Source organism: Eumetopias jubatus, unplaced genomic scaffold (genome assembly GCF_037043125.1).
Source record: "Eumetopias jubatus isolate StellerSeaLion01/CBP00866 unplaced genomic scaffold, mEumJub1_p1.0 scaffold_7, whole genome shotgun sequence".
Lineage (NCBI taxonomy): Eukaryota > Metazoa > Chordata > Mammalia > Carnivora > Otariidae > Eumetopias > Eumetopias jubatus.
In genome coordinates this window covers 11,866,723-11,890,736 of record NW_028274813.1, presented here as the reverse complement: position 1 = coordinate 11,890,736, position 24,014 = coordinate 11,866,723, and the positions used below count along the sequence as shown (strand labels likewise).

Below are 24,014 nucleotides of genomic sequence, written 5' to 3'. Positions count from 1 at the left end.
GCCAGTGCTGAACTTTCTGGACTCCCAGTGCAAGCACATTGTCCGATTCTTTACTACCTCCTGGACCTTGATTTGTGTTGATGTTTTGAAGAGGGAGGGATGGGCCTGGGAAAACATCTAAGGAGAGACTTTCTTTTGTCATTCGGAGGAATCTCCCATTCAAGCTAAGAGCTTCCTCAAACCTCACAGTGTTCTGTGGAAACTGAGGAGCTAAGTAATTTTCCGCAAGCTACAAAAGAAAGCCAAGAATAAAATTCAGACCCTAGTGACTCCTTATTGGAAATGTTTTGACAGAAGCCAAGGATGAGAATAAGCACAGAGCCTAGAAGGAATTAGGCAGACGTTTTTGTTCTGAGATCTTAGGAAAGTGGGGCTGTATGGCCAAAGCATACCTATTAGTCATTCAACCACTGTTTAGTTAAGCACCTACTATGTGAGACCCACCTGGAAGTACATGAGATGTCCGGTTCCTTTCTTTCTCCCTGTAATTTTGCTTTACCCTCGCACTTGAACTGTAGCAACTAGATGGTCTCATTAGAAGTGTAACAAATAATTCAGGTAAGAAATGGGCAGAAGACATGAATAGATACTTTTCCAAAGAAGACAGCAGATGGCCAACGGACACGTGAAGAGATGCTCAGCATCACTCATCATCGGGGAGATGCAAATCAAAACCACAGTGAGATACCACCTCACACCAGTCAGAGTGGCTAAAATCGACAACTCAGGAAACAACAGATGGTGGCGAGGATGCAGAGAAAGGGGAGCACTTTTGCATTGTTGGGGGCAATGCAAGCTGGTGCAGCCAGTGTGGAAAACAGTATGGAGGTCCCTCAAAAATTTAAAAATAGAACTACCCTACGACCCAGCATTTGCACTACTAGGTATCTATCCTAAGGAATACAAAAATAGTGATTCGAAGGGGCACCTGCACCCCAATGTTTATAGCAACAATATCCACAATAGCCAAAATATGGAAAAAACCCACATGTCCAAGAAGATGTGATACACACACACACACACACACACACACACACACTGGAATGTTACTCAGCCATCAAAAAGAGGGAAATCTTGCCATTTGCAACGACATGGACAGAACTAGAGGGTATTATGCTAAGCAAAATAAGGAAGTCAGAGAAAGACAAATACCATATGATTTCACTCATATGTGGAATTTAAGAAACAAAACAGATGAACGTAGGGGAAGGGAAAGAAAAATAAAAACTGGAAAGGAGGCAAATCATAAGAGACTCTTAAATATAGAGAACACCCTGAGGATTGATGGAGGGGAGATGGGTGGGGGATGGGCTAAATGGGTGACGGGCATTAAGGAGGGCTCTTGTTGGGATGAACACTGGATGTCGTATGTAAGTGATAAATCACTAAATTCTACCCCTGAAACCAGTACTAACTATATGGTAACTAACTTGAATTAAAGAAGGAAAAAGAAGTGTAAATGTTTACAAGGAGCACGTATTTCCTCAGCCAGTGCTCACTGGGGGACTGCCTTCGTTGCCTCTCTCAGGAGAGGAGAAGCCATTCTGTTCTTTCTGGGAGGATCTCACTGTGCCTTACCAAACAGGACTGATGAACTCAGTGCCTGTCTGCTGAATTCTGGCCTGATACTTCTTGCCTTGAGGCCACTTGGGAGAGAGACAGGATTGTGCCAAAGAGAAAGATGGCCAAACAGGGAACCCCAGGGGCTGGGGTGGGGAGATAGGGTGAGAGTGCTGAGGGGGTGACCCTGACCCACAACGGTGGGTCATGAAATGGTGAGAGTAGCCTGGCAGGTCCCTCTGTCGCCTGGGCTCTCGCTTCTCCTTCATCTAGGGGACAGGAATGGCTCCTTATTCTCCACTTCCCAAGCCCAGTTGGCCAAGGTCCAGTGTGTCAGTCAGAATTATCCAGAGAAAAAGAACCAATAAGAGGCATGTGTACACACACACACCCATAAAGGGATTTATGTCATGGAATTAGTTCATGTGATTACAGGGACTGGCAAGTCTGAAATCTGTAAGATGGCCAGGCAGGCTGGAAACTCTCAAGGCAAGAGCTGATGCATCAGTCTTGAGGCAGAATTTTTCTCTAAAAGCCTTCAACTGATTAGATGACACCCACCGATGTGCTTAAGGGCAATCTCCTTTACTTAAAGTCAGTTGAAGGTAGATGTTCAGCACATTCACAAAATATCTTCATGGCAGTACTTAGATTTGTGTTTGATTAAATGACTGGGCACTATAGCCTGGCCAAGTTGCCAAAATTAACCATTCCATCCAGCATACAGCTCCACGGTGACCTCAGGACCAGGTAGAGGTAAAAGGAGGGGCCGTTCCAACCTTCCTCCAGGTCCGTTACTGGTTAGTGGGGACCCTGGACCACTCACTCTTGGCAAGTCATTCATCCTCACCTAGATCAGAGTGTCCTTGGTGGGAGGTACTCCAGCATCTACCTTTCCCTAGGAACTATTCACTTACCTCATTGAACTTGAGTCTGACGAGGATAAGGATGTACTGAGTGTCCGTGTTGGAAATGATGGAGGTCTTTCCTGGCATGTCAGTACAGATTAATTTGAACTCTCTTGGCTAATTGGTATTAATTTTTACTCCAGGTCACTGAACTCCTAATGAGCAGAGTGGCCATGAAATTTATCATCCAGCCTAGGACACTTTTGAGAGTGAAGGGGCACTATTAATCACTTTGGACAGCAGATGTGAATCAGGATGGTCCTGGGAAAATCAGAGCATATAAAAGACTTCATTGTGGCCTTTGCTGCATCTTCTTAAGAGCTCTTTCACGGGGAGTTATTTTCTACGCCTGTGTTCCGTAGAGCAAGAGTTAATCAAGTGAACAATATGAGCGCTGTTGTGGATTGAACTGTGTTCCCCCAAAAGATAGGTTGAAGTCTCAATCCCTGGTATCTCTGAATGTGACCTTATTTGGAAATAGGGTCTTTGCATAATTAGTCAGGAGGAGGTCACGTTGGGGTGGGGCGGGGAGGGGACCATCCAAGAGAAAGCCATTTAGGGTTCCTCCACCTTCCACATCCACTGGATTCGTTTTGGTGTATTTCTTTTCAGTTCTTTTCTTTGGCTTATTTATTTGTAGCTGCAAACAAACCACCTGTGATTTTGTGTGTGTTTTCATTAATGATTAGATTTATTTCCACATCCAAGGTCTTTTTTTTTTTTTTTTCTTTTTTTTAATGACACTTGACCCTAAATGTGCCACAAGGGCAGGGGCTTTGCCTGTCTTGTTCATGGCTATATTCCCAGGACACAGAACAATGCTGGGACATGGTAGGTGCCAGTAAACATTTCTAGAAGGACTGGAGGAATGTGTTACGACCACAGAACCATTTCCCTATTACTGGATGATGAGTGACTTACAGTTTTTCGTGGTAATGGACTCTTCACGTCTATGGTTTTCCCCTTATAGGTTGAGTGACACACTTAGAACACAAACCAAATGATGAGTTGTGTCAGAGAGAAGAAACCTTACCTGGCTCTTGCTATACAGTCAAGTGCTGTTTAGAGCTGAATTACCCAGGTATCAATCTTGGCTCTGATACTTGCTTTGTGTCCTTGGGCAACTTCCTTAACCTTTCTGTGCCCTAGTTTGCCCATCTGTAAAATGGGACTAATGATAATATTTCACAGGCTCATTGTAAGGATTAAACAGAACACTATGTGTAAGGTACTTAGAGTGCTTGGTATACAGTAGGCCCTGTATATGTCTGCTATTTATGGTTTATACATAAAACATCATGCTAACAAAAAGTTACATCTCTGTTCCCAAGTAGAAATAATCAGTCCTTTTCATAAATTCAGTGCCTCTCTGTGGTGTCCCCTGGTGAGCAGCTCTGAGTTTGATTGTTGTACCTTGAGCAAGAACCTTGGTTACTGATTCACTGGAGGTATATAGTGTGCATTCTTGGTCCCGTCCTGTAGCTGGATGCCGTCTGGTAGAGGTGGGAACAGGACCAGGATGAACGAATCGACCCCACGATACACCAAGAGCACTCAACCCTAGGGTGGGAGAAATAGACACATAGACACAACCAGTGGCCATTGGAATCATGGAAATCAATGAAGACCAACCCAATGAGAACACATCCCCGATGTTGACTCAGTTTACCCCAGCAAGGGAGTCCGCTACCATCGCTTGTCTTTGGCAGAGACGCAGAGGCAGGTAGAGGAGGAGAGAAGATTTATAGCAAGAACGGGAGGCTTGGGGTGGGCCCCGGTGGGAGAGAGGATTGGCGTGGGAAGCTAGCGGCGGGCTGACTGGAAGCAGGGCATGTCACGCCATTGGTTTGGGGAGTATATTTGTTTCCTAGCCTGTTGTAACAAATGACCACAAACTGGGTGACTTAAAACAAATTTTTCTCTCCTGGTTCCAGAGGCTAGAAGCCTGAGATCAAGGTATCGGCAGGGTTGGTGCCTCCTGGAGGCTTTGAGGACAATCTGTTTGCTGTCCCCGCTCTGGCTTCTGGTGGCCGCCAGCGATCCTGCTGTCCCCAAGCCAGGAAGAGGGGCCTCACCAGACACCAACCCTCTGGGCAATTTGATCTTGGACACCCAGGCTCTGGAACAGAAAACAAATTTCTGTTCTTTAAGCCCCCTCGTCTGTGGTATTTTGTTGTGGCAGCCCTAGCAGGCTCATATACCTAATTTCTTTTTTTTTAACTAAGAATCAATTTAATTAACATATAGTGTATTATTTGTTTCAGAGGTGGAGGTCATTGATTCATCTGTTGCATATAACACCCAGTGCTCATCATATCACATGTCCTCCTTAATGCCCATCACGCAGTTAGCCCAGCCCTCCACCTCCCTCCCCTCCAGGACCCCTCAGTTTCCTGTGGTTAAGAGTCTCTTATGGGTTGCCTCCCTCTCTGATTTTGTCTTGTTTTATTTTTCCTTCCCTTCCCCTATGTTCATCTGCTTTGTTTCTTAAATTCCACATATGAGTGAGATCATAGGGTATTTGTGTTTCTCTGACTGACTTGTTTCACTTAGCATAAGACATTCTAGTTCCATCCACGTCATTGCAGATGGAAGGATTTCGTTCTTTTCGATGGCTGAGTAGTATCCCATTGTGTGTATATATATATGTGTCACATCATCTTTATCCATTCATCTAATTTCTAAATAAGTTTCTTGGTGGACATGAGTTTTATTCAGCCCATTATAAGCTGCATATTTAGCTTTCTCTGGCTGGTCTTGAGTTGGAAGTGGGGACAAGCCGTAGGGAAGCTGGCCCTCACTGGCCAAGCTCTGACCATCTGGGCCAGTCGTGGTTGGGCTTCCTGGGCTTCCAGATGCATGGGTCAGAGTTCTCTTGTCCTGTATGGTGTGGCCATTGTCCATTTGGGTTCTTAATTCTATTGCTAAGTAAGCTGTGATGCTGAGTAAAGCACTTGATGTCTCTGGACTTAAGTGTCCCTTTCTCCCCCTTTAAAATGGGGGGTTAAGGGCGCCTGGGTGGCTCAGTCGTTAAGCATCTGCCTTCGGCTCAGGTCATGATCCCAGGGTCCTTTGGTCGAGTCCCATGTCGGGCTCCCTGCTCAGCTGGAAGCCTGCTTCCCCCTCTCCCACTCCCCCTGTTTGTGTTCCCGCTCTCGCTGTCTCTCTCTCTGTCAAATGATAAATAAAATCTTTAAAAAAAACACAATAAAAAATAAAAAAAATAAAATGGGGGGTTAAGTGGTTCTCATGGACAGGAAAAGGGTGTTCAGCATCAGGCCAGGGAGGGAGGTCGGGATGGCAGTGTTGGCTGAGAGGCTGTTGCCCCTGTGATTTTGATAAGCCCATGCCCTGTCCTGGGTGCAGGGCCACTGGGCCAGGTAGCATCTGGAGCGTCTTCTAGCCCTAAAATCCCACAGTGGTTGCTCCTGGAGAGAGCAGTCCTACTGCTGGATCTTCCAATCATATCTTTATTTTTCATGGTGCTTAATCTCTTTTGGAATGTGCTGAAAAAAAAAAAAAAGGGATTTTTAAACTCCTTTTCATGCTGGTTAGGCCAATGATTTAATTATTTTTGTTCCTGGTTGAGACTTGAGGGTGATGGTATAAAACCTAGACATTCCAGTTATTGCCCATGAAAGGTATAAAATTCTTCATGAAGTTATTTTAAACCATAGAATTGGGGGGGGAAATCACGATTTTTTTTGCTTTTGGTTTCTGGCACTCGGGTGGTTTCTAAAACACATAAGTTGAAATGATGGAAGTTTGAAGCTATTTAAATTACTTCCCCAGTCTTACAGTCTAGCTTACATCGTTTCAGAATAAACGTCAGGGCTCAGAACGTGGGGCTATTTTTAACCGAGGTAGAAAGCAGAGGGAGAGAGAGAAAGAATGGCGTGTTTTGAGGCAATTTTTTTTTTCTGTTTTGAAAAATTCACTTCACAGTTTATATTCCGTAAAGAGAGTCGACTAATTGAAAGGTTGAAGAAAGATCAGCTTTAATGGAGGCACATCTCTGTCAAACGCTTTCCTTCTGGGAAAGGTCATGGCTCAGCATCCAGGCAGCACCTTGGAAGGCCAGAGCTGAGGAAGCAGGGCCGGCCAGCCTGTCTCTTGGGCATCCTTTGGGCAGAGCTCGTTCTAGCGGGTTTGTGTCCAAAGGGAGGTCGAAGGCCAAATACTCATTCACTCCATGGATGTTTCCTGAACACCCACCTGGTGCCAGAACCCGGCAGCTCACAGGCTCGAGCAGAGCCAGCGTGGGAGGGCAGGTGGCAGGCGACAGGAGGAGACGAGAGATGGGGGGGCCACCCCGGGCCGGTGTGGGCATTTATCCTCAGTGCGGCTGGGAACCGTTGAAGGGCTTCAAGCCCTCGGCGCCTGTGGCGGAGTTGGTCTGGCTGCGTGCGGAGCACGGAAGGGGGCAGATCGAGAGAGGACACGAGCTGGGGAGGCAGGCGGAGCGGGAGAGGTGGGTGGGCACAAGCCGCGTGGGCGGTGAGATTGCCCGGACCCCGTGGAGTACTGGCTGAAGGCGGGCAGAGGGTAGCGGTCCGCGTTCCGTGCAGGAAATAGAAGCCCTTCTCCGCATTTTAAACAGAAAGGCATTTAATTCAGGGACCGATGTGCTTACGAAATTGTAAGAAGGGCTCAAGGAACAGGAGCTGGAAATGGGAAGATCAAATTCAAAGACAACCTTGGGGGGAATGAGGAAGACAGTGCTGTTGCCAGGAGAGCCCCTCTACGCTTACATCTCTGGAACCCGGGCTGCCGGAGGGAGAGCCCCTCTGCCTCTTGTCCTCCTTCCCTGCCGCCTAGGTTGGCAGAACCTACTTCTTATGCAGAACCCCACCTTCAAGATTGTCCCGGCTCCACAGAACAAGGAACAGAGCTGATAGGTGCGACCGTGCAGTGCACAGCCTTGTGCACTAGTGTCCCTGATGGGAAGGCTCGTGGAAGGAAGTTAAATTGGAAGCTGGGTGACAGTTGGCCCTGTCCACCCATCACCGAGCATGGGGCAGGAGGAGGGACCAACACCAGGGACCAACACCAGGATCTCTTTCACGCAGACCAACATGGATGGGGGGCTGCTCACTGGGGACAGGTTTTAGGTACTTGTAGGATGGCGAACGTGTGACGTTTAGTTGGTACCTGGGTGTATTCGGTCTTGAGCTCAGGAAAAGATTGGGATTTGGGAGAAGTCTGCAGAGATTAGGGAGTCAAAGCCAAGATCACGTGGGGAAGGTGTGTAGATGGAGAGAGAAGAGGGTTCGGGCAAGAGCTCTGAGAACCACAGTATTCGGGGTTCCACGAGGGAGGGGCCCTAAAGGCCACTGGGCAAGTGAGGAGAATGGGGGCGTCAAGCTAAGCGAGAACATCAAGTGGAGGTGGGACCACACAGCTATGTGGGTGAATGCTAATGCATTTTGTCAAGTGAAAGAAGCCAGACCAAAGGGGGCAAAAGAGACCAGAAGGCAAGGCTGCATATTGAATGATTCCATTGATATGACGTTCTGGGAAAGGCAAGCTGCAGGGAAAGGAAACACACCAATGGTGGCCAGGAGTTGGGGTGCAGAGGGCGAATGATTACAAAAAGTCAGCACAAGGGAATTTTTGGGGTGATGGAACTCTGCTGTCTCAGGATGTGATGGGTGGATCTCAAGACCCGTGCCCCCAAAGAATGAATTCTATATGTAACGTGGTTCGGTGGGTGGGTGGATAGCTCATTCATTCATTCATTCATTCATTCACTCACTCATTCGTATGTTCCTATATCCATAAATGGGAAGTGGTCAGTTTTATTAAGTGTTTTAGGTAGGTTGAGGAAGAGGAGTGACAGGTTTTCCTGGAGCCATGAAGTCATGGACAAGACGTCTGCATGGGTAGGCCAGGGACTATCAGCAGAAGTGGCCTACGGCATGCATGTGCAGTCCTCTTTTCAGGAGCACGCCTTCCTGCCCTGGCCCTTAGAGCTTCAGGAATACAGAGCCTGTCCTTGGGTAAAGGAGACGTTGGTCCCGATGTGTACCTATGAGGGGTAAAATGCTCTAAAGTGCCTGGTATTTGTTGGGTTCCCGCCTGGGTACTCCTCTCCTCACCTGTGCCAAACCTGTGATGGTAGGCAAATCTAGCTTCTCAGATCCTCTATTTCCTCATCAAGAAAACAGGGATGTGGGACCAATGTGGCAGACCGATACGGCAGATGGGAGGGCTTTGAAAAGTTTGCAACGCAGCCTTTGAACCTCGATGTGGGTGCCCCTCTCTCCGTGGGCTTGCTGCTCACGCCCCCTCAGGTCAGTAACCCGCCTGGCTCGCTTCACTCCCCACCACCCCCACAAGCTTCTCGCTGTCTTTCAGTCGTTTGTTTACTTGTCTTACTGCCCCCAGCCCCTTACGGGCACATCTGCTAGACTCATAGTGAATGCTTGTGCCTGGTGCACAGTGATGCTCAAGAAATGGGTATCGGTCTGTACGCTTTCAGGATCAGGGTATTTGCCATCTCGACATCCTGCTGCTTTCTGAATAACTTTGGCTATCTCTGACAGTCAAGTCACCCTCCAAGATGAGGAGCGGCCAAGCCCACGGATGCCTCAGGATCCCAGGATCTGCTCTTTCCCAGAAGGTCCGACACCTATTAGCAAATACTTGTTGAACAAATTAATACATTTTGAAAACGAGCAGCAATGTTGGCAGGAGTACAAAGCCTTGAAAGGGCAACACTGACTCAGGGGTTCTGAAATACGATCGCATCATCCATGTAAGTTGGTCAACAAAAAAGGTCAAGTGTGCCTAGGGATCTTGTTTATAGGGTGTTAGCTGGGTAGCTGGTGGTGGGGAGGGGGGTTGCAGATGCTTTTGTCCCCAGGGGCCTTACAGTTTCTCCCTCCGATGTTCAGGAAGGCACCTGGTGGGAAAGACTCCCCCCCTCCCCCGCCACACACACATACAGTTCCCACCTGCCCTGCACACAGTGGAGGTGGAGGGTTAGGAGGGAGGCTGACATCTGAGGTGTAAGGAGAGGGGTGTGTTCAGAACCACAAGTAATGGAGAAGCCAGTCCTGGGCACTGAAGTCCAAAGGAAAGAATCCTAAAAGGGAAGTGGGCAGAGGCTGCTGGGTCTTTGGCAGCTTTCCCTCCCTTCCTCTTCCCTGGGCTCCCCCCACCCCCATCCCTCAGTGTCAGGGTGCTGGGATCATCCCTGGTTTCCCAGCTCGGCTCCACCTGCAGACACATCCCTTCCCTTTCCCCACACCCACCCCTGCCAGATTTCTGTAGCTTAAGGGCTTAGGCGTGACCTCAAAAGCCGTGTGTGCCTGCCCCCCTTGATTCCTCCGCCTCCCTGGTGGGGATTTGAGCAGATGGGATGGCTCGGCCCCTCGCAGACCTGCAAGCATCCTGCCTTGAACATGGCCCAGGGGCTCCTGATCCCAGCAAGCCCAGGAGGAGAGTTTTTCTCAGGAAGCCGGGATTAAGCGGCCCCAGCGTCCAGATCCTGATGTGGCTGGTCTGATCTCATTTGCTCTCTCCTGCTCGTGCCCCCTAAGCTGGTTTTGCCTTCCCTTCTGCTTTCACAAACCCAAGCCTCATCCCCTGGAGCAATGGCGACAGCCTTGTGTCAGGGGTAGAGTCTGGAAGTTAACCATCCCGGGTGACAGCCGCCTAACTGGGGCTGAGTGCTGTGCGTCGTTTAACCCTTACAGCAGCCTGGGGGGCAGGGCAGGCTCTGCAGTGATCCCCACTTAGAGGTGAGGGAACAGCCCCTGAGGTGTTAAGCAACTTGTGAAGGTCCTGCGAGTCCAGAAGACTTGGGTGGGTACAGGGGGCAGTGGGTCACAGCAGCTGATAGCTCAGCTGGTTACTCTGTCTTGGCTGGCAAAATTAAGTCCTGGATGGCGTGCCCTCCGTCCCGCCCCCCGCCTCCCCACCACCTTCTATGCGGGGTTGCAGAGCAAGCAAGGTGCTGTGGCTGAGCCAGTAGAAGCCTGTTCCTACCAAGGACAAAGCCGTTTATAATCCCTATCTCCCCACTGCTGGAGCCCAGTGATATGTCCTCAGAGCAGAAAGGCACATTACTTTATTCTAATTTTCAAAGAATTCCCAGGATTGAATAAATCACCGGCTCTCAGCACACTGGCTCGGAGAATCAGGAACAGTCTCGAATTTTCAGGGCAGAAACGTCTATTGATCTCCCTTGAAATACCCAAGACTGTTGCATTTCTTCTGGAAAAACAAGACCCCGGCCACAGGAATGCCAAGCCTCCCCCTTTATAATGACCATCTCTGAGCCGACAGGCCTGAGCAGACCCTTGCCCTTGAAATGACAGCAGCGGTTCTATTAAAGAATTTTGATTACAGGAGAAAAAAAAGTGAAAGAATCCATATTTCATTAAAGGTTGCTTGTTTTAAAGTGGGAACATTTTCTGGATGTCTGGGGAGCTGATGTTTTCTAGGTCTTGCGGGAGAGTCTAGTCTTAAAAAACAAGATTTTCCACATAAGGGAGAACTCATCACTTTCAGAGCTTAAGGCCAAATTGTATTAACAGAGAAAGGGATTTTTTTTTTTTTTTTTTGTCCTGGAAGTTTCTTTGCGAGCATTTATGGAGCACCTACCATGAAGCTGGTGTCATTCTAGGGGTTTAGGCGGTTTATGAGGGTAATGAGAGCATTCTAATAGGATGAGAGGATATAGATGGGTATTTTTATTCATATTTTACCATTTTTTAGTTCAACTGACTGTTACAGTGTTTTGAGAACCCGCTGTGTGCCAGGCCTGGCGAAGGCACAGAGGATGTAATACAGGGGAGTGTGGATCCCCACCTTCCAGAAGCTTCCAGTCTAGCTGATGGGATGAAGACGTGGGGCAGTGGGAGTGTCCAACCGGGGACTTGCAGGAATGACCTTCACAAAGTGCTCCTCCATCGGTCATCTCGAATTAAGGAGTGGAGTGAGAAGGAATTATTCCTTCATTGCCTGTGAACTTTGAGGCCCAAAAGTTGCTCAGATCCCTCGGGAGTGTCAAGGATGATACCCCAAAAGCCGTGTTTGATTCCTAACACACAAAGCTCTGCACGTCACAGGGCCATCCACCATCCAGGATGATGAGAGCCCATAACAGGAGTGGTGGGTGGTAACAGCCCAACAGGGGCCTTCTGGGGGCCAACGGAGGGACTGTGACATGGTCCTCGATGACCCAAGACGGCGGAATGCCAGTGGCGGCACACTTGGTGCCTGAGGGATCCCGCGTATCAGGGGACAGGGGCCGATGCTCTCAGCCCTCATTCCCTACCTTGCTGCGCCTCAGCCTGGGGTCCGGCTCCGAGGCTCACCCGGAGCCTGACTCCCATTGATGGTGTTCCCTATGTGTGTGGTCCCACGGGGAGTGCACCCAGCTGGGGGACAAGAGTTTTTCCTCCTCGTGCCAACATTGCCATCCCCAGCACGGTCGATGTCACTTGACCTCTTTGGGGATCTTGGCTTCCCCATCTGGAATGACAGATCCATCATGGGCAGGAGGAGAGGTCGAGAGGAGGGGCCGGTGGGCCTGGGAGAAGCTGAAAGTGCTTTGCCGGAGAACACCTGTCCCTGAGCTCTGGGGGGTGCACAGGGGACCAGAAATTACTCTGCTGTGAGGGGATGAACCTGCTTCTCAATTCTGACCTAGCGGTGGCAAGGGAATCCTATCCCAGAATCCTGGGAGGGCACGTTTGAAATTCACCACAGGCTGGAAATGCTTTAAAAAGTAAGGCATGGGGAGCCTGGGTGGCTCAGTTGGTTAAGCGACTGCCTTCGGCTCAGGTCATGATCCTGGAGTCCCGGGATCGAGTCCCGCATCGGGCTCCCTGCTCAGCGAGGGGCCTGCTTCTCCCTCTGACCCTCCCCGCTCTCATGTACTCTCTCACTCTCTCTCTCTCTCTCTCTCTCTCTCTCATTCTCACTCTCTCAAATAAATAAATCTTTAAAAAAAAAAAAAAAGATTCTCTCTCAAAAAAAAAAGTAAGGCATGTTATTAAAGTCAGTCTCACCATTTTACTGATGATGAAACTGAGGTACACAGGGGTTAAGGAACTGTCCCTGTAGACACGGCTGCAAACGTTCGAGGGAGGATCTGAACCTCGTGGCAGTGTGATCGCGGAGAGCCTGCCCTCCCGAGTGGGACTGACTGTCTCCAGCCTCAGCCTGACTGTCGACAGGGACTGCGTTTGTAATAGATCCAAGTAGGCGTTGAAGCCACCTGGGACTCCCAGCTCTCTGCTGGGAATGTGATCAGAATCCTTTGACAAAGTGAGGAACCATCCCCTGATTTCTCTCTTTGGTGTATTTTGACGTGTTTTTTACTTTTTTTTTTTTTTCCTCCAGTAACATCTTTACTGAGGTAGAATTCACATGCCATACAGTTCATCTATTTAAGGTATATAACCGGGCGGCTCTTAGCATGTTCATAGTTGTGCAAACATCACCACAATTTTAGAACGATTTCATGAACCCCGGAAGAAACCCTGCACCCTTTAACTTATCGCCCAAACCGTCCTGCCTTCCAGCCCTAGGCAACCACTAATCTGCACCTCTGTCTCTCTAGATTTGCCTCTCCTGGAATTTTATATTAATGGAATCTTTATGTGGCCCTGAGTGACGGGTTCCTCTCAGCATCGTCTTTTCCTCCACAAGGGTCCCTCCGTGTTGTAGCATGTGTCCGTGTTTTGTCTTTGTGTGGCCAAATAGTCCCTTGTATGGCTAGACCACGTTTTATTTATCCACTCATTCATTGGTGGGTGTTTGGGTTGTTTCCATATTTTGGCACTTGTAAATAATACTGCCATGAACATCCCCGTGCAAGTTTTGTGTGGACGTGTTCTCACTTCTCTCGGGCAGATACTTGGGATTAGACTCGCTGTGTCGTGTGGTAACTCGATGTTTCACCTTTTGAGGAGTTTCCAGACTGTCTTTCCACAGCAGCTGTACCCCCTGGCCAGTTGTGAGGGCTCCAACCTCTCTATGTCCTTGCTAATATTTGTTATTATTTCTCTTTGCCATCCTAGGGGGTAGGAAGTGTTTCGATACTTTAAAAAAAATTGCAAGGGAGATGTTAAATTTGATCAACCCCAAGTTTCTAGAACGTCTGTGGATAACCCAGTACTCAGTGGTGTTTTCTGGAGGGCGTGGGCGTGCCATGAGCTCCAGAGCGGTAGCTGGCCGGCCCCCTCCCAGGGCAGTCCAAAGCCTAGCAAGTTCTACAGTCCACAGGGGACTCACACTGCCAGTGGGGCCATCACAAGGCCCGCTGGCAACTCACACCCTGCCGTGTCCTCTTGTCTTCCAGCGATTCACGAGTTCCCCACAGACCTGTTCTCCAACAAGGAGCGACAACATGGAGCCGTCCTGCTGCATATCCTCGGTGTAAGTGGCCCGGGCGGGATGGGCTGTTCCTACACCACAGGCAGGCGAAGTGTGTCTGCAGAGCATGGTCGAGCCATAATGTGTCAACGATGCCCCATCCTCATAAGACGGTACCTGGGAGAATAGTGCTGGACCCATTTTAACCACCAAAAACCCAGAATCTTAAAGATGTCGGGTGAATGGCTCCGTGTTGCACAGCAAGTGACCCCAAGAGCCAAGACAAGACTTCAAGTCTTCCTGGGCCCCATTTTCTGCTTTCATAAAAAGGGAGTGACAGCATCTTTCCCAGATGTGTGAACAGGTGTGAATGTGAGTAAAGTGCACCAGACGTTGCACAACACGTAAGAAGTGCTCTTTGCGTGCTTGCTGTCATGATTCCCATGGTCCCCCACCCCCACCCCAAATCTCACCACCTTGACATAACTATAGTTTAAAACTTTGGTGCACTCCTTCTCAAATTTCCCTGTCTTCAGATGAGCCTTGGTGGACAAAAGGTGGAATTCGAATACCAGTTCAAAAAGAAATAGTGGGTCCAAACCTAAATTATAGGCAAAAGTTGCTCTTCTCTGTCAGCAGTAAGCAAACTGCAGCCTGAAGCCACTGCTGGTGTTTGTAAATAAAGTTTTATTGGAACACAGCCGTCCCCATCATTTCTGTGTTCTCTGAGGCTGCTTTTGTGCTTCAGTCCCAAAGTAGTTGTAAGGCGGTGATGTGGTCCACAGAGCCAAAAATATTTACCATCTGTCCCTTTGCAGAAAAAGTTTGCCAGCCCTATTGTGTGGTGTGGAGCAACAAAGTGCTCGTGATTTGCTTTTCTACTTGGGACACGACAAATTTTCCTCTAATTAGGTTCCCCAACCACCCAGCACCATTTGCTTCTATAAGCCCCACCAAGGATTAGTCTTTGCAAGAGATAATTCAGAAAGTGAAAGCTCGGATTCTCACAGAGATAGTAGCCCCCTGAGAATGATGAATGAGTGAAGTTTTAATTAACAGGATAAACCATTAATGAAAATGAAGGTTGTAGGCAAATATTGAGTGACAGGCCTGTGTATTTCTGTGATAGAGTTATTACCTTCCTAGCTCCTCTGGCTTTCCCACGCCCTCCTCTTTCACTAAGAGGGTGTGGGTTTGGCGAATTAATCCCATAGTTCTGGTGCTCTGCTTTGGGAAAGTCTTGACGTTGCTTGACTTTCCCAAGACAAAACCTTTTCTCCTGAACCTGAGGACACCTCAGGAATTTTGCCGGAGCCCTTTAGAGCTGACATTAGCCAAACGATGCCTAGAGGGCCAAATCTAGCCCACCTCCTGATTTTATAAATAAAGTTTTATTGGAACGCAGCCACACCCACTCCATGTTCTCTTCTAGAGCTGCAGAGTCATTGTGGCAGAGACCGTGTGACCTGTCAAGACTGAAATATTTACTATCTGACCATTCCAGAAAAACTTTGACGACCCCTTCTTTAAGAGCAAGAAAAGGCTCAAGCTTTGGAGCCAGTTTTTGTCTGCAGCGCTAGGAAGCTTCTCAGTTGCCCGGCCAGAGCACTGTGGGACCATCTTGGCCTCCTTTTCTCTCAAGTGTTTCCGAGGCCATCAAGAAGCCTCCCTTTGCCTAGAAGATGATGTTGGGGGAGCTTCTGGGGGTGTGAATTCAAGTCTATATCCTAAAATTTTTATAGCAGGATCTCTCTCCCCTCCACCCAGAACCCCCAGTATTTGTTTCTTTTTGCTTCCCTGCCCGCTACCCCCCCCGCAAAAAAAAAAATAGGTAATGAGTCAGATCCAGGGACAGCCATGCCTGGACTGCAGTAGACACCTGCCTTAGAGGCCTTGGCCACAGCTGATATATCTTCCAGTTTATTTAATCACAATTCATTAGTGTGCTACTCCAACAACTTCACAATTGCTTTTGCTGAAGCAACCCAGCCCTTCCCATTTTTGTGAACAGAGCATCCATATCACTTTGTCTTTGAAGAAAGAAATGCTTCCCTCGGCATTTAGCACACAAAGTCCCATCTGTCCATGGGCCCTTGGCCTGGCCCGTCCCTCCAACCTCATATACTCTGTTTTCCACTTCAGTCTCACTCTGGTCTCCCTGCATTAGTGACCTTGCCGTTGCTCATGGGCATCAAGCACACTCCTACCTCAGGACCTTTGCACTGGCCTTTCCCCAACAGTTACACGTTATTTGCCTATTTGCCCCACTAAGGTCAGTTACAGGATGCAGAGGCATTTCCTGGCGGGTTAGCCATGAATCCCTGATGCCTAGAATAGCGCCTGGCCCATAGGATGAGCTCAGTGAAACCACGTTGGATGAACAGGACAGGGAGGGGTTCTGTATATAAAACCATTTGAAAACTACTGATCTGTTCTTACTCTGTCATCAGACAGATGAAGAGACTGAGCCCTGGAGATGTGACTTACCCAAAGTCACGTGGCAAATCCGTCCTAGAATCAGCATTAGAATCTGGACTCTTCGTTCCATGAACCTCTGTGTGTGAATGGCTTGTGTATTTTAACCTTTGCCAACATTAGGTAGCATCCCAGAAATTGCTGGCTCTCCAGCTGCCATTCATTCCAGCAGGGGGTGGCCGGGTGGTAAGAAGGAAATGGTGCCTTCGCGAAAAATGAAGGGGGAAGATCAGGCTTGTTTTCATTTTAAACTCTTAAAATGGTGATTCTAAATGCTTTCCTTCTTAGCCCTGAGTGTTAGATCTGGCCTTTCAAGAGCAGACTCTGGTGCCGGGGAGAGAGCTGGTGCTTTACAAAGAGAGGACGGAGCAAAGACCATGTGGCCTGAGCTCTCATCCCCTTTGCTGCCCAGCACGTTATTTCCCCTCCCTGGGACTCAGTTTCCCCGTCTGCTCGTGAGGGGATTGAGGGAGCAAATCTCTCTGGTGTTGGAATTTTCCTCTGTCTCTGTCTCTCTCTCTCTCTCTCTCTCTCTCTCTCTCTCTCTCTGCATCTAGCCTCTGCCTTGGCCAGGTGATGGCTGCCCGGTTTGGGGCGCGACAGCTGGCCGGCCATGCCTCCTCGGCAGCAGGTGCCTTCGCTGACGATCTCCCCCATTTCCTCCTCAGGCTCTATACATGTTCTACGCCTTGGCCATAGTCTGCGATGACTTCTTTGTTCCGTCTCTAGAGAAGATCTGCGAGGTATGTAGAGGGGACTTGGGATCCCACAGCAAAGCCGGGCAGGGAGGCAGGGGACCTGGGGCGACCTAGGACATGGGACACTTCAGGGCCAGACCAAGAAGGACCGAGCAGGGAGCACTCTGGTGGTGAAGATTGGCCACACGCTTAGTGTGGCCACGGCAAAGCCTGGCTTTGAAAGCCCCAGAGTAGAGTTGGCAGAGGGTGTCCTCTCCCCGATTTGGCAGAAGAAAAGCTCCTGATGGGCAGTCGGCGCCCAGAACCTCTGGCTTCCTAAAGCTGCAGGTGGCACGTACCAGGTGGGGAGCCATGTCTTGGGGGAGGGTGCCAAGGCTGAGCAGGGAATATATTCCCTTTTGTCCAATGTTTGCAGGCTGACATTTTCTCCTTCTAATTGTTTTGTGGACTTTTGACTTTCTTGTCTTCTCTCTCCTCACATGCCAGATTCCAGTGCTGGGGCGCTTGGCCAGCTCAGTTGGTAGAGCATGTGACTCTTAGTTCTCGGGGTTGTGGGTTCGAGCCCCACGTTGAGTGTAGAGATTACTTAAAAATAAAATCTTTTAAAAAAAGGCTCCAGTGTGTCTCTCTGCTCTGCCTTACCCTTGGCTTCTAACCAAGGAAGGAAAACTACCTCTGTGTCCAGCACCTGCTATGTGCAGATGGCTCTGGGCTTTGGCGCACTTTGTCCCTGTGAAGTCTGTCAGCCGTTTGAGGCCATGTTGTTGTGACATCTGCAGCCAGAGACAGAGCTGGTTAGGACAGGTGCTTCCATGCTGCTAAGCACAGAAGAGGGCCTTTTTGACCTGGGCCTCCTGAAGGGTGAGGGAATGTGACAGAGGTGTGCAAAGGCCTTCCCCTCCCCCGGTCTCCCCTTGCTCACCTCTCCACCTGTCACCCGGCTCAGACCGAAAGGTGGGTCAGTGAGCGAGTTGAGCCGGGGAAGGAGCCTAAGGAGAGAATCAGGAAACGTCCTCTGGGGATGGGTGACCAGTGCACAGGACAGTGCCCAGTGGAAGTGCCCCTCCAGGTTACCTGTCTCTGTAAGGACACAGACGTGAGGGAGGGGGATTTTCCTGGCTCTATGGGCAAATCCACCAAGGGGCTCAGTGAGAGCCATCAAAGGACTGAAAAACCTAAAGGAGGGATGCAATGTCTCTCTTGGGGAGAAGCCTAGGAGGGCTTCATGGAGGAAGTGGTATTTGGTCCAAGCTTGCGAAGTGGTGAAGATTTCTCCAAGCAGAGAGGGCAGGGCAGGGCGTTCCAGGAGGAAGGAGTAGCCCAGGCAAAGGCAGAACAGGATGTAGCATGGGTTGTATTGTGCTAGAAGATACTGGAGATGCTTTGATGGCAGATCATCTTCTGTGGAACCCTCTCCTGGTTGATGATGTTAGGGTGGCCGGGCTTCTGCCCTGGGGGGGTCAAGTGCTTGACAGAAGTCCAGAGCTCCGACCCCTCCGAGGGACCCCTTCCTATAGCAAGGTCAGCAGGGAGGTTGTGCTAACCCCGGGCTGCCCAGGGTACTTTGGAAGGTGGATGCGGGAGGAGACCGAGCCCTGCCCAGACGCCTTCTGAGCACCACGGAGTAGGTGCCTTCAAGTTGGTGTTCAGGGAGACCCAGAATCTTCGTGGTTTCTCCCAACATCCAAAGCCCCCGGCACCACATTCTTGATCAGAGGATTGGCCTCTGTGGCTGGAGCACGGCCTTGCCCAGCAGAGTGTGTCTTGACAGAGCTCCAGCCCTACCTCATGCTGCCTCATCCCCGGATATAGGGTGTCTCGGTCTTTGTCTCCATGAGCAGCCGTGCTTTGGGCCTGCCATGGAGAAGGCCTTCTGGAATGCAAGGGCCAGACTGTGCTTCTGGGACCTCCAGGTTCCTGGAGAAGTCTGCAGGTGGAGAAATCTGCATGGTACCCAAGGTCTGCGGTGGGCCCTGGAGGTGGCTCCCTGCTGAGCACCACTGTGTACCAGACTCTGTGTTAGGCGCTGGCAACCCAAGGCTGAAAAAAAGACCACCCTTGTCTTCATGGTCTGGTGGGGAAGGCAAGGGCATAATCCTCAGACCCTCATTGGGTGATCGGTGTTTCGTTAATTGGAGGACCAGACTGGGGACACGTGGCTCTGGGTGTACCCCTAGAGAGGAGACCTCATTTAGGGGCTTGGAGAGTGAGCAGAAACCGACAGGGGAAGGCGACAGGGGACTCCGGGTGGGGTGGCTGACCGTGTAGCGGGAGGTGTGTGCTCGGGGTGCCGGGGGGCGACACAGCCCACTCAGGCGCGGGACTCTGGCCACAGCAGTTTCCCCACGCTTTCAGGGGCCACAGGAGTGTCCGCTGTCCCCACCTCCCAGCCTGAGTGTCTGTGGTCACTTCCATTTCAGAAGCTCCATCTGAGTGAAGACGTCGCTGGAGCCACTTTCATGGCTGCGGGAAGCTCGACACCTGAGCTGTTTGCCTCCGTTATTGGTAAGAAATCCCACCGGCCAGGGACCCAGGGTCTAGACCCCCTCACCTGACCAGTGAGGGCATTTGTCAGCTCAGAGCCTCTGTTTTCTCAACTGTAGAACGGGAGAGCTGGGGAGACAGAAAGTAGCGGTTCCCTGGGGCATGTGGTGGAGCGAAGAGTGGGTGGGTAGAGGGTTCCTTTTGGGGGTGATAATGTTCTAAAATTAGATTGCGGGACGGTTGCACAATTCTGGGACTATACCAAAAAACTGGATTATATACTTCAAATGGGTGAGTTTATGGCATGTGAATTATATCTCGATAAAGCTATTAAAAAAATAACGGGGAGTGGAGTCGCTGGTCCCCAGGACACTGTCTCCTCTCTGGTTTTGCCATCCCCCTCAGCCCCACAGGCAGTGTGGTGGTGAGAACAACTCCCTCCATCCATGGGGCTGGGGACACAGACCTCGCAGCAGCCTGGGGCGGGGGCAGGGCCGGGGCCGGCCCAGGAGGATTTCCACCTTTCCTGTTCCAGGCGTGTTCATCACCCACGGAGATGTTGGGGTTGGAACCATCGTGGGCTCTGCTGTGTTCAACATCTTGTGCATAATTGGCGTTTGTGGATTATTTGCGGGGCAGGTCAGTGGTTTGTCTCCCTTCATAGAGTGACCTAAGGGACAGCAGTGGGGGAACCCAGGGCCTCCCCTTAGATGCGCCCTTGACTGACCGAGGCTGAGCAAGTCAGCTTTCCCCTCCAAGCCCAGGTCCTCACGGGTACAAGTGGTGTCTGACGTTCCTTCCACATCCCGCACCAGTGGATCCGAGGGCAGGACCGTGTCAGCTCTGCTGTCCGGGCCGAGGGTGAACGTTCACTCGGTAGCAGTAGATCTTTGAGAGGCGCCTCCTGTAACCCTGACCCTGAGCTAGGTTCTGGAAATATCTGCGGCCTGCCTTTGGCCTCCTTAGCAAGGAGCATGAAGCTGACCTGTTGCTGATACCCCATCAGCATCTTCCTGGTCGTCAGGGCCGTGGGGGCATTAGACTCGCCCCCAGAGAGTGAGGCTCATGAGTAGGCCCTACCTGGCCAAGGGAGGTAGAGGTGGGCAGCTAGTTTAGCACCAGAAGCTTCCAGCATCAGGGGGAAAGCCAGTACTTCTGGCCTCTGCCTTGACCCTGGGCTTCTGCTGTGAGACCTCAGATGTTACCTTGAAGGAGCTTGGCCATCACTTACAAACATTCTGTACTTTTGTTCTGTTCCCCAAATATAGTGAAGAACACTGGGCGGCCTTGAGCAGCCAGGAAAGATTTGTTTCTGGTGGCACAGTTAGGAGGAGCTCCATGGGCACATCCCTGCACCTGCAGGGCTCGGGGGGTGGCGAGAAAGCCACTCCCCGCACCACCCCCCACCCCAGTCTCCCCAACCAGCAGCAGCTGACAGCCCTTTGCTTGGCAGGTGGTCCGTCTGACGTGGTGGGCTGTGTGCCGAGACTCCGTGTACTACACCCTGTCTGTCATCGTGCTCATTGCTGTGAGTTACCCCCTGCCCGTGTGCAGGCACAGGACCCCTGCCTGTCTCTGTCCCCGGCGCCATAATTGATCCATCCCCTTGCCACCGTGCCTCCCCTGCCTGAAAACCTCACTTGACACCCTGGTTATGGAGCAAATCCAGGGACCACCTTGAATTCAAAAAGGCCTTGGAAACGTCAAAGCATGTGTCACATGGTCCGAGCGGTTAAGTTCAAGCACTTTGCTCCTCAGGGGCCCTCAGAGCCTCACTTAGAGCCCGATGCCTGAGAATCAGAGTTTCTGGGTTCACTGCTTACTGCAGAGCAGGAGAGAGAGAGGCTGGTTAGAGGCAGGCATTGTGGGCACCTGGGGGAACAGGAGAAAGGCAGAAGAGCTGGAACAGGGATTTCTAGGGTCCGTTAGTACGGAGGGGAGAAAGGGGGGGGTTACTCCTGCGTTGCCCCGAGGGCTAGGGTGACATCATGGCACATGAAGCATATGACGCAGGCTACTGCCGAGGAGTGGGCCGTGCACAGGAGAGCCGTTTCAATTCAAGCGGTGGCATGAGGGCAGATGCACATGGTGTGTCCAGATTTTCTGGAATGTGCCCCAGAGAGACAGTTCTCAACCTTACAAGATCTAGAGTCAACTGTATAGGGCAGTCCCATCCTTTGTGTGAATTCTCTATTGCTGCGTACCAAATTTCCCCCAAACTCAGCGGCCTGAACTAGCAAGTATTTCTCGCTCTTGTTGTCTATGGATCAGAATCTGGGGGTGGCTTACCTGCGTCCTCTGCTTCAGGGCTTCTCACAGATGTTGGCCAGGGTATACAACTCCCTGGGAGAGGATCCGCTTTGGGGAATCCCTGGTGGGGCTGCAGATAGGCCCCCTCCAATCCTTCCTGGCCGGCTGCTCCTCAGTACAGAGCTCACCGTGCTAACTGGCTTCCCTCAGAGCAAGGGTGAGAAGGTGCCAGGGTGGAAGCGAGTCTGTAACCTAATCTTGGAGGCGATAACCCATCACTTTTGCCATATTCTGTTTGTTAGAAGCCAGTCCCTAGGTCCAGGCCATAGATAGAGGTGCAGTGGCATGAATGTCAGGCAGAGGGTTACTGGGACCATTTGAGACCACTGGGACCCCTGCCTACCACAACCCTGAAAACGAAAGTTATAGATAAAATAATTTACCTGTACATGGTTTCAAAAAAAAAAAAAGAATCAATATGATGCCCAAACTGTCAAAGACAAAAGTCACTTATAATAAAAGAATACATTTTTCAGTGTGTAAATGTTTTGGCAAGAAGATGCTAGAACCCCAGATGATGTAACCCGTTGCCCCCATATGGAAAAATCTCTGAGCCTGAAATCTACCTGCACAGACTGAAGGCCGGGTGCTGGGCAGGCACCTTGGATCCCGTGAGTGGTGCCGACATTGATGACATGATTTTCCAAAATTATGAATGACTCCTGATAAACTGCTAGGCAGAGCCAAGTCCACCTGCCCCTCCATTTGCATGATAGCTACCTCACTGGAGAATTACATATTTATTAAAACTGTGTAAAGGTACTTTGATTTGTACCATGGAGTTAAGTTTTGGGCTCAGGTCTCCCTCCTCCCCACCCCCCCACCACTTGCCTGAATATTTAGCTAGACATTTAAATAAGATGTGTGCCACATGTGGGAAAACCTTCTGATAGACGTATTTCACATGTTCTAGGTTGGTTAGCACTTGGCCATCCCTGCCTCTAAATGCCAGTAGCCCTCCACTGGGCTGTATGAACTAAAAATGTCCCCCTCATGGGTGTCTGGGTGGCTCAGTCATTAAGCGTCTGCCTTTGGCTCAGGTCATGATCCCAGGGTCCTGGGATCGAGTCCCACATCGGGCTCCCTGCTCAGCGGGAAGCCTGCTTCTCCCTCTCCCACTCCCCCTGCTTGTGTTCCTGCTCTCGCTGTCTCTCTCTGTCAAATAAATAAATAAAATCTTTAAAAAAAGAATGTCCCCCTCAAATGTCCTCTCACGTTCCCTAAGGGGGCCACTGGGCACCTCTCTGTTGAGTGCTACTTCCCCAGAGCCTGGAGTTTGGGGAGCCTCACGGTGATGCCCAGCCAAGATGACCCCTCTTGGAAGTGGCCTCCCCACGGCAGCTCCCATGTGTGCCGCCTGCCATGACAGCCAGGAGAGGGGCATTGTGGGTCCCCTGGCTTCTCCTTGCATCCTGTGCTGGGCCCCTTGGCCTCCAAGATCCCGTTGGTGGGTGTAGCCTTCTACCTTCCTGTCCACACTGGGCCTGGTGGGTGGTGCTCCCAGGACTCCTCCCCTGGACCACAGGGGCATTATTCATCTGTGTCTGTGCCCAGGATGCTGGGTGAGGTTGTGGGGCAATGTCTGTGCCCTCCGCAGAAACCGTGCATCCCCACCATCAGCCTGGGGCTCCCTTCAAATAGTACAAGTGGGTCCTTTGCCCTTAGAATCTCCAAAGAGGTTACTCTCTATTTAAAGAAAATAATATCCTTGGAGCACCTGGGTGGCTCAGTCAGTTAAGCGTCTGCCTTCAGGTCAGATCATGATCCCAGGGTCCTGGGATCGAGCCTTGAGTTGGACTCTCTGCTCAGTGGGCAGTCTGCTTCTCCTTCTGCCCCTCCCCCCTGCTCATACTCTAACTCTCTCTCAAATAAATAAAATCTTTAAAAAAAAGGGGGGGGGAATAATATCCCTTCCCTCCCATATATACGAACGAGTACCTTAGATAGGTAGATACTGTAGGGAGACAGACAGGTGGGTGTCTTTCAGTTTTTAAGAGTGTTGATTTCAGCAAGTCTGTCCCCTTACTGACGGCAGGCACCTGCCAGGCTGGCCCCATCTGTGACCCGGAGTGTAATGAAGCATGGGCCATTTCTCTTGGGAGGCCCACACTAACCTGGAGCCACACACAGTAGCATCTGCTGGGATGGGTTTCGACTAAGGAAAGGTCACCTGCTGCTGAGAAACCCAGAAATGGAGAGAGGAGCCCAGCTTTGTGTAAAAATAACAAGGCACTGTGTGTGAGCTCTG

At 50.4% G+C, this 24,014-nt stretch overlaps 1 protein-coding gene across 1 annotated transcript in view; it reads left to right on the top strand.

Moving 5' to 3' along the window:
* SLC24A4 (solute carrier family 24 member 4) overlaps positions 1-24,014 on the top strand; it is a 163,616-nt gene that overhangs the window by 92,363 nt on the left and 47,239 nt on the right. Inside the window, exons 3-7 of the mRNA XM_028099656.1 lie at positions 13,786-13,862; positions 16,943-17,017; positions 19,393-19,477; positions 19,992-20,095; positions 20,910-20,984. Of these exons, the coding sequence (XP_027955457.1) occupies positions 13,786-13,862; positions 16,943-17,017; positions 19,393-19,477; positions 19,992-20,095; positions 20,910-20,984 (416 nt within the window). The remainder of the gene's footprint in view (positions 1-13,785; positions 13,863-16,942; positions 17,018-19,392; positions 19,478-19,991; positions 20,096-20,909; positions 20,985-24,014) is intronic.